At 46.3% G+C, this 17,158-nt stretch overlaps 1 protein-coding gene across 5 annotated transcripts in view; it reads right to left on the minus strand.

Annotated features, from left to right (window-relative positions):
• LOC135896232 (lachesin-like) overlaps positions 1–17,158 on the minus strand; it is a 348,730-nt gene that overhangs the window by 232,588 nt on the left and 98,984 nt on the right. For 3 of the 5 annotated variants that reach the window (XM_070531782.1, XM_070531783.1, XM_070531781.1), the window contains exon 2: positions 9,521–9,717. The exons of 1 other annotated variant lie outside the window; for it this stretch is intronic. Coding sequence is in view for 1 of the 4 variants with exons in the window: in XM_070531779.1 (XP_070387880.1) it covers positions 9,577–9,717 (141 nt within the window). In the remaining 3 variants the exon portion in view is untranslated. Of the gene's footprint in view, positions 1–9,476; positions 9,718–17,158 lie in introns of those variants that run through there. One more of the 5 variants, XM_070531779.1, reaches the window with a different exon arrangement.

Here is a 17,158-nt window from a genome sequence, read left to right on the forward strand (position 1 = left end):
GACTGTGCGCGCCGTCCGGCGTTCGGAACACCCACCATTACCGCGGCTATAGTACGAGTATAGAGCGACGTCGTTATGTATCCGACTGCAGCAGAGGGCTGCCAAGGCGTCCGTGACACGCGCTGCATTAGTCTAGTTCCGGCGACCGAGCGGGAATGCGTAATGAGCGCCAATCAACGCGATCTCAAAAAAACTCTGAAATAAAGAATTATGTTCCTATGCTGCCCTCCAACATTCTCCTCATCTCCCCTCATCCCCCTACCCGTCCAGCTCCTCCCTCTCGATGCCCATCCCGGGGCGCAAAACAGTGCGCTCGCCTACGCCGATTCCGATCTAGCGAGTTGCCGGTCTCCGTGATGTTTTGTGCGTGAGTTTTTGATGGATGAGGCGAGAGCGCGTACATCTACGTCACTGCCTCTCTGCATGGGATGCACCATGTAGTCATCACCTGTCCGCCGAAACCGCTTTCTTGCGTTCCTTGCGGGACGGCTGGCGACAGCGTTCACTCGGATCCCAATTAGACATGGTTTAGGTTAAGCTGTGTACGTTGCAGACATGTATAGCATGTCTGAAGGGAGGAGAGGCCTTATCTAGAAGACGAAATATCTTGCCGTGTAGAAATGTTTGAGAATTGCTTATTCCGTAGGCTCATAATTGCACCTCCTTGACGTGGGTGCGCTTATACCCTGAACCCCTAATCCCCTTTCCTCGTGTAGGGTAGCAAACTGGACGTGCGTCTGCTTGACCTACTTTTCCTTTACTTCTCTCCCTCCTTTTCTATCTCCATGATTGAAGAAACCTAAGCCACGAAGCTTGAAACGGCTAATAAAACTGGCAGTATTGGTAAGTGGTATACTCTATTGATATTATAGTGTTAGATTAAATTATAGTCGGGCGCTAAGCAGGTCAGAAAGAATATAGTGAGTAGCAAACTAGACTACTTTGGAAACATTGACGAAGATTTCAGAAAACACGTCAATCAATTGAGTACGCACCTGTGGTGTTTTTCGGTACACGGGCAATCAGGGCCCGTATTTCGTAAGAAATAATTCTCTCTGATTTTATGCACTCACCATCATTTGTCCCGCGGGGGACCAATCGCGGCAATAGCGGGGCTATAGCTTGTGATAAAAAAAGAATAAACACGAAATTAAAAGAAAAAGTATTTATGAAACATGGTCTTGGATGCTTTCGCAAGTAATTTCACGCAGAAAAGAAATGCAAGGCTAGAAATGTCTATCATAAGCAGACTAGCTGCTATGTAAACCACCCTTTAAAAGATCAGTTGAACAAGAACTACCTAAAAATGTACAAAGAAACTCTTGCCTCTACCTCCACCACAAACGTACAGTGGGTAGTTTTAGATAGTAACAAGAAATTTCGATACCAATGATGTATGTCTTTCAGGTACAGTGTTTAAAGACATAGCCTGTCATTAGAATAATCGCCATTTCGTTGGTCGGCGTTTCCTTGGAAGCCTTCGTATATTCCTTGCAGTGAACGTAGCGCCCAATATTCCCGTATGGGAATATTGGGCGCTATATTTCCAATATTCGTGTATGGCCATCGCTGACTGAGTAAGTTGCGAAACGTGTTAAAAGACCATTCCAAGACTGTCGATAAAGCGAACCATGCATCAATCCAAAAGGGGGCTTTGAGCAACCTGCATCAGTGACAAAAATGCATGAAAAAAGAGTGCTGGAGAGAAGATTGAGATGTACTTTACGAATCCCACGCCCTCGCTAATATGTTTTGTCCATTGTGAAAGATCAGCGAGAAAACTTGCCGATGGTAAAATTAAGCACAATATTGAGCGAGCGCGATTCACCAGGCCTAGCAGCTATAGATATTTAATAAAATAAAGAAAGGTATCATTGTTTCTTCTTTACGGAAGTTTGCAACAAACGCTACTCTCAAAGCAGGAACCCTGATATTGCAGGAAATTTTCCTTTCCTCACTACCCCATGAGCACGAGTCCATCCACTTGAAAAGGCGAAAGCTGATGAAGAGAAAAGGGCCGCTTGGGGGCGGTGGGGAAGGTAACACCGGCGGCGGCTGCTCGAGGGTCCTCCATGGCTCGGAATCCGCAGCTTCAATTGACGCCGAGGCCGATGCCTTTATCTTGAGCCCAGGAAACCCCGGGCCGCAGGAGCGAACCAGCCAAATCGCCATGGGACACAAGCTGAATAGACTCCGGTGCATTTCAAGGGGCCGACAGCTGACGCCACGGCAGACAATGGCCTCTGCGCGACCGCTGTTGCTGCTGCTCCTAGACGGAAACCTCTTACCCACACGGGATCTCTCTGTCTCTCCCTTTCTCCAGGGAAGCGGCGAATGAATCGGACGCGCCAGACAGGAGTGGTGGCGGTTGCAGTCGCTGGGCTAAGGTTCTCGTGAATAAGGCTTCCGCTACCGCAACAAGAAGAGAAGGGCACAGAAGCGGTTGCTCAACCTTCCGCCACCTTTTCTTCAAGAGACGAAGCGAAGAGGGAAAGCTGGCAGGGCGCTGCGAAGTGGCATCTTTCCCTCTTAGTAGACGTAAATGCATGAAGCTTTGGACATAACCGTGGCACAGGCCTTCACTTACTGCCGCTGTAAAAGATGAAGTAGAAAAGCTGTGCGCCTATGCCTGGTGCTCAGGTATATTCTTCCTGTAAAGCGTGCACCTTCTCAGTATGATGCATATTGCGAAAGAAACCACTTTACAGGAGCTACAAGTACTCTAACAGGAACATTGTTGCGATGTTGCTGAGACGACCTGGTTGCTACATGATCTTAAAGAAAAAATCACAGACACAATACAAAGAAGGGCACGAGCCGTAATTATGTTATGACTTATTAAACGTTGTGACAAAATGCAAAATAATCACATATACACAATCATCTAGCGCACAGCACTATACATGTACGGTGATAATAATAACAGTACGGTACGGTAATGCGGTGACAATAATAAGTAGATAAACCCTAATGTCGAGTATATAAACGAGCCTAATAGCGCAAACTCCTACACTAAATGACACACTGCTACTCCTAATATATATAAATATATAGCGATTACGACGGGCATTTCTTGTATTGGGGTATTTTCTTGTTTGGACACTGTAACGGCATCACTTTAGGTGAACACCTGAGGCTATACGCGGTATAAGGGGGGTAATCAGTACTTGGCGTTTCCAACTGTTCTGTCCGTTTAGTGAAAAAGCACAACAATGTCTGATTTAATGATAATCGGCGTGCCTAGCGCGGCGTTGCCGATGGCCAACACACCCATAATACCCCCATTGTGGCTGCGAAAAGCAGTCACTCTAGGTAGTATGTTCCAGCCATCCTGCAGCAAGATTTTAAAAAATATGTAAATGTCACACAGCAGGACAGAAACACGGTAACTTTGTTTGCCGTCGCTTGGAGATGCTCGTATTACTTTTGCATCCGGCCTAATTACAAAATTAGTCTTAATTAATTAAACAACTTCTAAAATATTAAACTTCGATCAAAAGTGTGAACGAGGAAACTCTAGAGCAACAAAAAAAGTACCGACACAGCTTTCTATTGCTCACTGCATGCATATTTGGGAATGCACGCGCAATTTCCGCGCGACTGGCCACTCGAGGCACTTTGCGTGTAATCGAGGGCTTCTTTCACGCCCGGAAAAAAATACACTATTATGTAGTACGTATTGATCAACAGAAAACTGCACCGGTAGTTTTTCATGTTGCCCTACAATTTTCTCATGGACGCTTTTCATCTAATTAAACTACTTGAGAAGGCGAATAAATATATGAAGACTAATTATGTAATTAGGCGAAATGCAAAAAATAACCTGAGTATCTCTAAGCGACGGCAAACAACATTACCTTGGTTCTGCCCAGCTACGTGGCATCTGTACATTTTTAAATCTTGGTGCGTGATAGTTGGGACACCCTGCATATAAGCAACATCACAATGTATCAAATGTACTCGCACTTCCCGAAAATGTGACACCTTATTTGTCGTTATTAAGAGCTAGGAGCTGTACTCCAATGAAACTTTCGCCTTGGTAATAAACTATCGAGTTTCGCGTGCGAAGCTTCCATGGTGAGACCACAGTAAGCTCCCTTCCGCTTACCCACTTCCATAAATAGGCTTAAAACCTCCATTTAAACATATTCTATCTCTCGCGTTTAGATTCCAGCATTGCATTCGTTGTGCGTTTGTTTTCTTGTTATGTTTTTTTTTTCTTCGATCACATTGCAGCTATCGTCCTTGCCTGTTTTTAGAACTGGAAATATGGCCAAAAATGTTGACTGAAGGCACCGACTCATTACTTTGTGTAACAAGATAAGCGTAACGCCGAATTTGCTGAGTCCTATCGACGACGAAACACTACCCACAATTTTAGTTCTTCCTTTCCCATCACATATATACAGTGAAGCACTCATCAACATGACGAGACGTGCAGCGCCGACTAGTGCAGGCTGCCGATAACACGATTAGGACAGAGGCAAGCACCGCTTATTCGCGTCTTGCAAAGGATCGTCGCGCCAGTAGAATTCGTCCGGCGCTCGTATGAAGCGCGCTCTCCCTATCAGAGTGGCCAGGCTCCGTCGACACGAGAAGACAATGAATCGCAGCTGTGGCGCGTGCTCCTTCCTTTCTTCCTGCTTGCTTTTTTTTTTTTCTCCCCATGACGGCGAAAATCGCGCATCGCGCCTCTTGTCGTTAATGTCCAGCGACCATGTCGAGCCAGTCTGCAGTGTGGCCGATAGAGCCGAACCGGTCAGGCAGCACGGACAAAAAAGGGGACACCGTAGAAGAGTGGACACGGAAATATCAAGGCAGCCAGAAGTGCAGCAGCAAACTAGAAAAACACGCAAGAAACTGTTGGGCAACAAATGGGACACCAACGAGCGCCTGCAGATAAAATAGACACGCTAAGTGTTTTGCGACACGCCGAGAAGAGATCGGGTTTTCGCTGCATAAAAACTATCACACCGGCCCACATGAAAGCGGCCCGGTCTAAGCGCAACCCTCTCTTTTTTAGCCCCGGCTGCAATTACAGCGATATTGAGCTCCTCCGCGACTGCGGGGTTGGCTAAGCGCGGATTAAAAGCCTCGGAGATGTTTTCCCGTCCTTAAGCACCGAGCCTCCTTTCACTCTTTTGGGGCTGCTTCTCTTACTTTTTCTTGCCTCCTCTTCCCTTTGCCTGGCGCTTGCTATTGCCGATCTCCTCTAATCCTTTCTGTTGGTCACCCAGCGACGCCCGCAACGTCCGCTTGCGTTATTAGTCCCAGGCTCTCCACACAGACGAGAGTGCTGTATTTGCAGCCTTGTGGAACGCCGCGAAGGTCTTATTTATCTACTTCTCTCTCTTTCTTTTCTTTGTCTTATTCTTTTAGTTCTCGTGCAGTTTTGCTCATTTCTCTTGAGGCGCAGCTTCGTCGAACATTATTACCTAACCAGTACCGTCGTCAGACTATTTTTTTTTATTGTGTGTTCTGTTTTTTGTTTTGTTTTTTGATTTTTTCATTCATACGGGCACGCCTTGCTGCGGAAAGATTAGAAGTATGGGCGCCCGTTTGATAAACGGCGCCGCTGTGCCATTCTACTCTCGACTTGTACTTAAATATGATTTCTTCGTTTCTGATAGGCGCAGTTATTGCGTTGACGCGCACTTTGTTTTCAAAATTATTACTGTCGTTATTTCTCCAAGGAATGTGCATACGTTATCAATATTTCGGTGTTCTTGAATTGCTGATTCGAACAGCCTCGTTTAGTGGTTTCTCAGTGTTTCTTTTTTTTTTCTAGACGACGATCCTAAATTATGGATTAGGCGGAATAAGTAAGCGCTGTTTGCGGTTATAGAGTGAACGCACTTGAACTGGTGCACTAGTGACCAGTGGCTAGTGCCCTGTATTACGCTTACGTGTTCTACTTGGAATTCGCGATTTCTCCCCCCCCCCCCTTTTTTGCTTGGAGCATGCTCCTAGCTTTCCTCGAAGTGCTCTTTGAGACAACTACGACTACGACGAGGCGTATGTAGAGAGTTTATCCGGTACTAATTTCTATTGACTACGCTACAATGGGGAAGGCGCAGAAAAGGACGTAAAGGAAGGAAGACCGAGTTTAGGTTATCAGGCACATGCTTGAAAATTCGCCTGCAAATCACGAGCGATCAAACAAGTAGCTGGATTTCAAAAAGTGCAAAATTGCATTTACATCAAGCGAGCGTATCAAGTTCAGCCTTGGATTTTTCACCGGTGAGTAAGACCCCTTCGTCGCGATGTTGTGTCACCAAAGCATGTTAACGGAAGGCAATATCCCAAGCATTCTAGCACGATGAGAAGAGCTCTCCTTCTCAACCAACGTATGAATTCAAGTAATTCAAAAACCTCCTTTGTTTCAGAACAAAAAGAAAAGAAAAGGTCGCGAATGACAAAATTTAACACAGGACACATCGCTTTCGTTTTTATCTGTCATTCCCCTCAACTAAGCAACGACACATCATACGTGCGTTCGCGCTCTGCGGAAAGGGGCGAACGAGAGTGGGCAATTTTCGGTGTCCGGAAGTAAGCGATTTCAAGTGCTTCCGTTTGCAGTGTGTCCAGGTTTCTCCGGTCCATTATTCGAGAGCACAAACGCTGAAAAACAACGCTATGCGCTGAAAGCAAAATTTAGCCTTTAGAAATGATGAGACACGCAGACAGACTCAAGAAACGTCTTCCATCGCAATCTCCTAGGAGTTGGTTCAGCCTTCAAAACCCGTTTTATAACCCGGCGGGGAAATCATGGGCAGCAATCGAGATGCGCTATTTTTGCGTTGTGCCTGCAGCCGGCAGGGATGCCTCTCAACTCCCCAGGAAAGAATGAACAAAACTTCCTCCAATGTCTGAGGAAACAAAAAGGCAAAAAGAACAAAGAAAATGAAAGATAATAAAAGGAAGGTCGCAGGCGCAATGGTGTGGATATCGATATGCCCTGGTTCCCATAGCCCTCACGAAAGCGTATGCGCGATGCCTGCTTTATGTCTGGCAGATTTGTCTGCTTACGAAACTGTCGTTGAAGGAACTATTCGCGGAAACCTTGTTTTGTACCTCATCGATGTATGAGGGCGCTCATACATGTGACGTTGCAATGGTATGCTCTGCATTATCCTGGGATCGAAGTATGGATAGTGGATGACTTGTCATTTTTTATTACTGTTGGTGCTGTTTTCAACTACCGGGTACAAATTAGTTTTCCTTCTTTGTCTTCTTGTTTTTGCAAGTGAAGCGGGGGCTTTACTAGAACATATGAACGTAATGCGCAGTCATACTTTCCCTGGTAGATAAAATGCAGAAGTTGAGTACTCCAGGCTCTAAATTAGCGCAGAGCTCTTGCACGGTCGTTGCAATGACGTCTACACTTCTGTGGCTCTGCGCAAGTTCAGTACGCAATTAGAACAGTGGCGCCTCGCTTTGCTGCTACTGTCCTCATAGTCTTGAGACGTGGGGCAAGAATAATGAAACGTCGGTTCCTAGCTTCCATGTTTTCATTGGCGCAACATTAGCCGTGCATCGAAGACACAACTATAAAACATACAGTGGACACAAATAGCCAGACCTGAGTTATTCATTACGCATGTAGCTTCAGTAGCCAATACATTGGCCATTTCCGAGGCATATTAATTTTGTATAACGTCTGGCAATACCATCATAAGAATAATAGTAGGACTATATTTTTAAAAAAAACGCGTACAAGGCAGAAGCGCCTCACCGGCAGAAAATGTGGCGAACGGACATTACAGACATGCACCGCTACATTGTCATCGCTTTGATTAGCATGACGCCTTCTTTCGCGCACCCGGCTAAGAACCACGTGACACTGATTCCAGCTTAAACGCGATGAGCGTGTACTACGCTGTCATCATGCAGAGTTTCAGACCTCTGTTAACTCAACGTGGGCTTCTGCAGTCGTCGAAAACAGATTGCACAGCGAAGTTAATCCACCTATAAGCAAAGAAAAGCTTTGTGCAATGTTTCGTCAGTCTTTACTCTCGTGAAGGCCTGCTCGGCATTTGTGAAGTCAGAACAGCCTTGAGCGGAAGCCCCTTCAAGCCACCCCGAATCGCGCACTCCGAATCGTTAATTTTGTGTAGCGCTATTGCCGCTAAAGCAAAGCGACTGGTAGTCAAGCGGTTCCTCTACAAGTCCGCTTTGCAAAATAGTGCCGGACTCTAATAGTATCACGGCGGTGACTCTTAAACGCGGACGACTGCGGCTGATAAGGACAGAGGGGATTAAAAGGGGTCGCGTGGATGTGGTGCGGCACAGCGTACACGGTGGGGCGAACGCGTTCATTCTCCCTCATGATTAGACGTACAGTGGCTTCAGCTGCGAACCGCGTCACTGCATCGATTTAACGGGGCACAGACGCGCGGCGCGCGAGCATGCGTATATGGCGGGACGGGCTGTGGGGACGGGATTGCAGGAAACACCGCGAGAATCAACAGCTGTTCCGCATAGCGCCTGCTCACGCGAACCAACCATTTCCCGAGGAGAACGAAGTGCGCGCAAAAGGGAACGAATCGGTCCACGTGTGGAAAGAACAAAAGCCCGGCAGAAAATAAAATAAAAATGGGAGGGAGGGGGGGGGGGAGAGGAATGAAGAAAGGAAGTAAGGAAGCCTGTTGAGAAAAGAGCATGGATGTTTGGCGCATATAGTGCGGCGCATAAAATACATTCGCGAATTCCGCCGTGATTGGAGCGATGAAAATATTGCATATTTGACTCGTCGTCGAATCAGGTTTGCTTTGACCCTCGATGTTTAACTCGAAGGACGAGCGCATGTATGCGCGTGAGTTAAAGCTACGCGAAGCGTTCCCGCAAGTTTTCTTAGAAGAAGCATGTCGATTTGTCCACTGGATGCGGCCGCTATAAAAGAGTGTGTGGTTTTGTAACATCAGTACCGCGGAAAAGAGACCGACAGAGGTCAACTGCTTATCCACTGTTTCCTTGTTTTCCTTGTACACGATCTCGGGCGCCTGCTCGCTCCTTTGGTTGAACAATGTTTTATTTTAGAAAACGTTTGCGCAGTTTCTTACGCGATATCAAAACGTTCTGACGTACATGCACGAGAAACAAAAATCACCCTTTTTGAAGAGATAAAGCTATATGAAGATAAAGCCACCTTTGAGTGTACTCTCCCCCCTTACACAATGCCTCTAGGGGCCTGTCAGGTATGATTAAATAAATAAAAAATAAATATAAACTTGCGCATGTATTTACAAAAACCTCTTACGTCCGAGTTGTTCGAAAGAGAAAGTGCTATTGAGTCCTGATGCTGAACATAATATTAGCGAGGGCGACCAACCAATGGCAAAGAACACTTGCGAATGAAAAGTTTTATTAACTGTGACTGCTTATTTTTTCTTCTATTCTAACAATTGTTGCTGTAAAGCATATGCAGTAAATAAACAAAATCGTGCAGGCTCTACTCATGTACAACTTGGTACAGTGGCACACAGAATTTATCATCCCCGAGCCAACAAATCAAACTCACACTTTGGTCAATCCATAGCTTAGCTGCTCTTCCAATCTTGCCTCGTGCATTGTTCTCTATCCTGGCCATAGCCACGGTAGCTGGTGAACGTTCCCTTTAAGTGCACTAGCAAAACGCCTTGGGCGGGTAACGAGCTCAGGTGACAGCAGGCAAAGAGCGGCCTCAGCCAGAAGTCTTCGGAAAGAGACATCCTCCACCTGAGAAAGATTACACGAAAGAGAGCAGGCACATTTAAAGACTGAGGCACGTATGTTCGATTTACAAAGAGAGAAAAAGGTAAAGAAAACTTGTCACCTAAATATCTTGGAATGGGATATGGCGTCGTCATTTTGCATATAGACTCTCGAGACGAAGAGGAGGGGATGTGGTAATGAGGTGTGTAGGGAGGGCGGGGTGGGGGGGGGGGGGGGGGGTCTGTTGATTTAGATCTACTCCTTCAGACCCTCTTCGAATACTAAGTTTATACTGGCCCTGCGCGGCCTTGGCTGCCACCCAGGTTGACCACCTCACCTAACGCTCTGGACGCATACACCCTTGCACCAGCTGCTCCTGGACTTCGTCCATGAAACAGACCTACATATTTTTATTTAGTTTATGCCGTAGGGCGTACTGGCGTCAATAATGATAAAAACAAGGTAGGATGAAGACACAGAACTGCGTTATTGTGATTGCGCAAGCGACCATGTCCCGCTGGCTAGTTGCAACTTCGTAACAAAACAACGGGCCATGCCCCTGCGCCTAGTGTACATAGATCCTGAGTAGGAAAGACTTGTGAAGTTTGTGTACAGGCGGGGCACAAAATATTACGAGATCGACGAGCGCGTGCTGATGATGGTGATTGTGATGATGATGATTAATGGCATCCCCTTTGAAACGGAGCGGTGGCAAATAGTCACTTAGCCTGCATGATTTATTTGTGTATGCTGTACATGTTTATTATCTAGCATTTTTGTATACGTCTTCTTAATCTTTTTCTCCCTTCAAAATCTACCTTTTACCGTTAGCTATGATAGTAAGAGATCGGGCCGTATCAATCTCTTTCCTGCTTTTTTTCCACCAATACACTAAACGTACCCTGCTTATCTTGACAGCTGACCGGTTGACGCTTCCGTCCACATTAAAAACAAGCGCTTCTGAAAGGTGCACATTACCTACGGTTCTCATTGGGTGAATCCCTTGGCATACCATTAGGATGCGCTGAGTTGTCTCCAATTTTTTGCTGCAGCATACACATGCCTCACCTAGTTCCGAATATTCACTCCGGTATGTTTTTGTCTTTGGGAAACCGCATCGAGCCTCAAATACCAAGGCACTTCCCTTTGTGTTATCGTACGGATTTTCCCTTCTAATTGCTTTCTTCTCATTCTTGTTCATCTCACTGGTCCTTTTTGTTTTCATTCTTTGCATATAATTAACTCTCTCTGTTTCCCTCACTTTATTTTTCAGGACTAATGGCTGTCTATATGCAATTTCAATTACTCTGCACATGGTTGCCACCTTTCTTGACCTCTTTTTCCAGTCTGTGTCCACGCTTTTCAAGTACAGGTACTTGTGCACTTTAGCTGCCCCGCAGTTTTGCCAAACTGCACTCGTGCGCCCTCTGTCGAAGCAAGCGCTTGGTTCAAGGCAAAGAAACAACAGCCCACTGAAAATGAAGACGAAGGAAGATGTAGACAAAAAATAAGCGCTTGTGTCGTGTCGACATCTTCCTTCATCTTCGGTGCGCTGTTGTCTATATGCCACAAATTAATATCAACTCGCCCCGTTTTCCATCCTTTTAAGCGCCTGTTACCGAGCTCTGGTATTGAACATGCGCATCCTTGTGTGCTCGTGTACCTACAATAACGCCCACTTCAGGCGGACCATCTTTTAGGATCACGATGAGCGCACAAACCTACGCCAGGAGAGCGGCGTCGCTGTTGGGCGGCACACGGATGCGTGGCGCATTGTTTCATGTTACAACAGCCGAAACGAACACCGCTTTCCAGTTGCAATCTTGAGCAATCGTTGCGGTTCCGACACAAATCTTGCTAGAAGTGGGTGTTTTGGCAGGCACGTGAGCACAAAATTAGGCGCATGCGCAATTCCACGTTTCGACACCAGGCGCCTACTTCTTCGAAGGGCACAAGAATGCAGTTTGGCACGCGCTCGCAGATAGCGCAATATTTTGTCCCCGCTTGTACCTCTTCGCACATACGCTGGAAGCTTCATTGACGTGCTGCGCTCCACTGATCAGGTCATCCTGTACGTAGACCAAACTAACATTGGCCATGGTATTGGCTTCTTTCATTGCGTCATGCACGGTTTGCAGCTTAAGTAATGAATAATCTGGATTTTTACAGTGGAGCTGTTAGATGCTGCTGGCTTTCTCTTTAGGTACGCAGATTCGCCGAGCTGGGAGAGAGAGAGCTGAGAGGGAGTGAAAGAATAGTATAAAAATAGCATAACGGGCAGCACAGCAACGCGTTGAGGGTTGGCGGAGTCTAGCGGGGGAAAAGGAGCGGCGCGGCAGGGACACAGGTGATGAGACGTCATTGCTCTCCGATAGGAACCCGCGCGCTCTCTTCGGCACTCCTCTTTCTCAGAGCGAAAAAAAAAATATGCGTGGCCCTCCAATCGCAAACACCAGAGACCAGCAGAGCTGGGGGAAGCCCAGCAAAAGTTGGACTAATTGTGCGGTTTGGCACTACTTTACTGGCATTCCCCCAGTTCCGCTGGTCTCTGGTGTTTGCGATAGCAGAGTCATGCACAACTTTTATGTTGCAACGTCAAGCAGCTTGAACTTTAGGGTACTTTGGGCTGCGGAAGTTGACTCGGCCTCACCATGACACTGCAGTCATGTCCGTGCAGGTCACGTAGTGTTCTAGATGGTCGTAAACCCTGGTGCCCAAGTTGGTCGACCACGTCGCCGAAGTTCCGAAGTTTACTGTTCAGAGCTCGCAATTCACTGTTTCTATCAGCTTTGCAGCATATACCTGTCGTAGTAGAATGCTAGGCCCGCAGTAATGTACCGTTCACTGTCGAGTGAAGCTTCACGCTGAATTTTCAGGTGTGAATGTTAGTTTGAGAGCCGATAACATAGCGGGAGCGGGAGTTCATATTTGATCAGTAGTGAGTTGGATCAAACAGCAGCATGAGTGCGAGTAAGTGGTGGTGAGTATGAATGAATGGAAGTTTGAGATTAAATTACCGATCTGAATCTGAGTGTATGGGAGAGCTGGTGATTGTGAGTGTATACAAATGGGACAATATATACATGCAAAAAAAAAGTGTTAGCTATGAACGTCCCATAATTTTTGCCAGGCATGGTTAGAGCCCTTCAACAGTGCATTAAAACTCACTCGATGTTGCGCCAACATGCAACTTCGGCCACAAGTACTGGGAGCCTGGTCGAGGCAGTCGCCTGGTAACATGCTGCTATTTCTGCGGAAAACTCGCTGCAGGAGACCATTAAAGATTTGGAATGTGATAACCAGAAATTTTTGCTCACGATAACAATATCTGTGGCAGATAACATCTGAAATAGAACGCGCAGCGCGACCGAGAAAGAGGCTAGCATGCTCCTCAGCAACACATTTCATGGTCGCGCAGTCACATCAGGCGTTATGCTATAATGTGATTCAGGGGACAGGTTCGGAAGCGGGCCACTGAAGCTGCGAGCATTAAGAATACTTCTGAGAAGACGCTTGCCCATTGACAGCTGTACGGACGTGTCACTCCAGTGTGCCTACACAATGTGCAGCATTGTGCACGCAAGCTTTGCAGTAGCCACTAAAGAGTTCGAGTGACGCTCCCTGCAGAACAAATGAGGCCTCCTTCAAGATGTGTGACAGACCAGGTACAGACCACCGTAGAACAAAGAATTGTTATTGGAACATCCACAAACAAAGATTACCACCAGTGTATTTCTTTGGCATAACGAAGGAAGAACCTTGCTTTGCTCTCTCCTTCAATTTTAGTATTGTTATTACGCCTGCACTAGCTTCTCCTGTTGTCTTGATTTTCAGCTAAATACATTTTGTACATATTTGACAACCTTCTGCCTGTTCAACATCTTTATTGCAATTTGGAGACTCAAGTAGTCAGCCTCCGCGTCTATTGTCCTTGCTTTCCTACGAGCTCTTTCTTTCTAGTTGTACACTTTCTGAGATGGTCAGTAATATGGCTTAACATGTCATCATAAGAGGCCGTATTGTAGAGAGCTGTGAATTGAGTATAGTTTACCTAACGTGCGGCAAAAGTTAAGTTCAAGGACGTCTTTGCAATCCTCCGCCCCCTTTGTAATGTGGTCGTCGCAGTCGGGAATCCAACCCACAACCATGCGTTCAGCGTCAGAACCCTGGCTCCACTGGTCACCATGACAGGAGTAACAATTCTACGCGTTTGCCTTCCAGGGCAGGTGGGTGCTTTGCCTCTACCAAAGCGAGTTGTCACTGTGTATTCAAATCATTTGTTCGCGTATTCGGTTTTCAATACAACCATGTTGATAATAAAACGAGACTGAAAAAAAATAATTTGGCTACAGCCACATTGCACGTGAGTTTTCGGCTTCATTTTTTCGAAATCGAACCCGAAATTTCCGCGTGACCAGAGTTCGAAGGAATACCTGCTATAGCCAACCATTCCAGTGCACACATAAGGGCCGTCTACGGCGACCACGCGATGCGTTAGTCGCCCTCTGTAGGCTCCTTGCCTGCAACGGACCGCTCTCGCTGAGTACACTTCACCTGACACCTGCCTTGTTTTGCTACAAGCTCGCTTTGTTTCCTCCCCTCCATATCTCCTCCCTCCTTGGCACTGCATCGCGCATATGACGGGGGACGTGCCAGAACCGGACGAACGAATTCTCACATGCCATGTTCACCTTTGTACTCTTCCATCTTGTTCATTTCTGTTCCTTCCGCAGCATGAAGTGCGGCTCGATTCGCGCCCTTTTGGTTCAGCTTTCGAACGCTCTTTCCATGCCTCATCTATCAGTCTACACTGCGTTATATTTTACTCGTGCCTTCTTTTTCTTCTCGCTCTTCTTCTTTTCTTCTTATCCGCGTTCCATTGGTCCTATCCGAACAGCGAGTGTATCTGCAATTCAAAGCGACCACCTGAATTCGAGCGGTTACAGGCGCTCACGCAACATGGCTGCTCCAGCCGCGGCAGCCGCCACCGCCACCTCATGGCGAAGAAAGGTACAGAAAAAAGGTAGGGGGGAGAGGGACGGGAGGCGGCACGCTATAAGCTTTTAGGCACTTTTTGCGCCGTTGCGCGCTTTCTTTCCTTTTACACCCGCCAGCATCGCCCGAGCTCAATCGCGATCTCGCACTTTCTCGCCCGACAGCGCCCGAAATACTCAGTCTTCACTCACTCAGACAGGCGTCACCAGTACTTCGTCGGCGGTCATCCCCAACACAGCGCCAGTGCTTTATACGTTTTTTTTTTTTCTCGCGTGCCGTTATACCTCGCGTGATGCACGGAGAAGCGCATATTAAGTGGAGTACGAGGAAGGAAGCTCCAACGCACTCAAGCGCTTTTTTCTTGTATATCTCTCGTTATTTCTTGCACTTCCTTGTATATTTACTCTTTCATGCACCAACCCTGTATTCTCCGCAGAACTCCTGACAAAAGAAACTGGGCACTCAAAAGAAAACGAAAAGTAAGGAAGCCTAACTGAGTGCGCTGACGATTTTTACCAAGAAGAATCCGAGAACAACTGGCATATAGAGCTGCACGGGGGAGTAGAGGAAAAAAGAACTAAAGGGATACTCTGTGATAAACAAGAAATCAAAAGAAATTAGCTGAAAAGCACGTGTTGCGGCGGGTAGCATGCGAGTGAGGAGTTGCAACGCACACGCAAATCAGGGCACTGAGGACTTGACTAAATAGTCGTTACTCTCCACATAATAATGTATCCAGCAGAATAAAAAGAAGCGTTCGAGGGCGGAGGGAGCAGCAACAGCCTCGTGGCTAAGAGTTCGGTAAACGCTTTACCTCTCCCCATTCTCTTTCATTGCAGCTTCTGCGTGCCCAGCGCAGCGGCAAGCGCACATGCTGAGAATTTCTCAGCTGTCGTAACAACCAAGAGCCGCAAGCATCGCGCCGACAATGAATGCACAACGTTAGAGGTAACGTGGGTGAAGACAACGCAGAACGGTTGTAGCACATAGAAAAGAAACAAAAAAGAAACCTTACAAGTGGGTGGGCACTCGCCACAAGGTATGTTTTTTATGAACGTTCGTGGATTGTGTTCCACAACCTCTTCTTCCCTAATTTATTCCCCGCATCCGCCAGGCTCTACGGGCGGCAAAATGGTTTCCTTTCTGGAGAAGGTGGGGGAACTAAAAGAAATTTTCTTTGCTTCCGTGCCGTGCAGTGGAACAACTTAACTCTATACGCACGAACGCCCAGTGTAGCATCCAAGATCAACAATGATTGTTTCCTAGATAACGATGGCTGCCGCAAGTGCTGTCGGTCAACATATCCAGTACTTTGTTTCGCTCGCTGGTGGATATTAACAGCGAAAGAGCGAGCGTTAGGAGAAAAACTTAAGCCTAACAATGAAATCAAGAATACCATATATATCGGATAAACTAGGGACTGTATGCTTTTTATTTTTAATACAATGTTACGTGTAAATAGCTTAGTTTCATTCTAAATCTGCTGTAACTTCACACTATTCTTTGGAGATAATTCTCTTGTATACGGGACCGATGGTTCTTCCCTTGCCTGTATTCCACGCGTGTAAGCTTGAGATTGACATAGTCGTTTACAAACGTTGGCCATCGAAGTTATTCGTTGCAGTGCTGGCAGTCCCCTTTTGTTAGAGGATGATTGTGTTGGCAATCAGGATGGTCATGATGGTCATGCTGGTGGTGGGGGAGTAGGTTTTTAATTATTAATATTTGTGTTGTTGTTGTTGTTGTTGTTGTTGTTGTTGTTGTTGTTGTTGTTGTTGTTGTTGTTGTTGTTGTTGTTGTTGTTGTTGTTGTTGTTGTTGTTGTTGTTGTTGTTGTTGTTGTTGTTGTTGTTGTTGTTGTTCGGGGGGGCAGAGAGCGGCGTTAACTACAGACAGTTCTAGACTTCCAAAACATGCCGGCCACTGTTCCGCCAGATCGTCTCCTTTATTAAGCCTGTGCGAGGCTAAACGGACCACAATGTCAAATGTGGGGTAAGCGCGTCAAATATCACTACCGCTGCGAGTACATGCACTACTTCATGAAGAAACCACTCTTCAGTGTAACTACTTTAATACAGACCCTTTCTTTTCCGGCACTTCAATCAAGTCGCATAAGCGCTCACTTCTGCCTCATTCATTATTCGTTTTATCAATCACACACAGAGCACACACTACTAAACCTGCCATTGAGAGCATGCTCTCGATTAACACACACACGCACATCCTGTTGCATGCATAAGTGGCCGAACATCGACAGTGGATACACATTTATTTCCGCATGCACTACTGCTATGGAACTCACTTTCTAATGCCATATGGCTTCATGCTCTGACAAAGCAGTTTCGCGTACAAGTTAACTAAACACCTCAACTACCTAACCAAGCCAAGTCTATATATATATATATATATATATATATATATATATATATACATATATATATATATATATATATATATATATATATATATAT

The sequence above is a fragment of the Dermacentor albipictus genome, chromosome 1 (assembly GCF_038994185.2).
Source record: "Dermacentor albipictus isolate Rhodes 1998 colony chromosome 1, USDA_Dalb.pri_finalv2, whole genome shotgun sequence".
Classification (NCBI taxonomy): Eukaryota; Metazoa; Arthropoda; class Arachnida; order Ixodida; family Ixodidae; genus Dermacentor; species Dermacentor albipictus.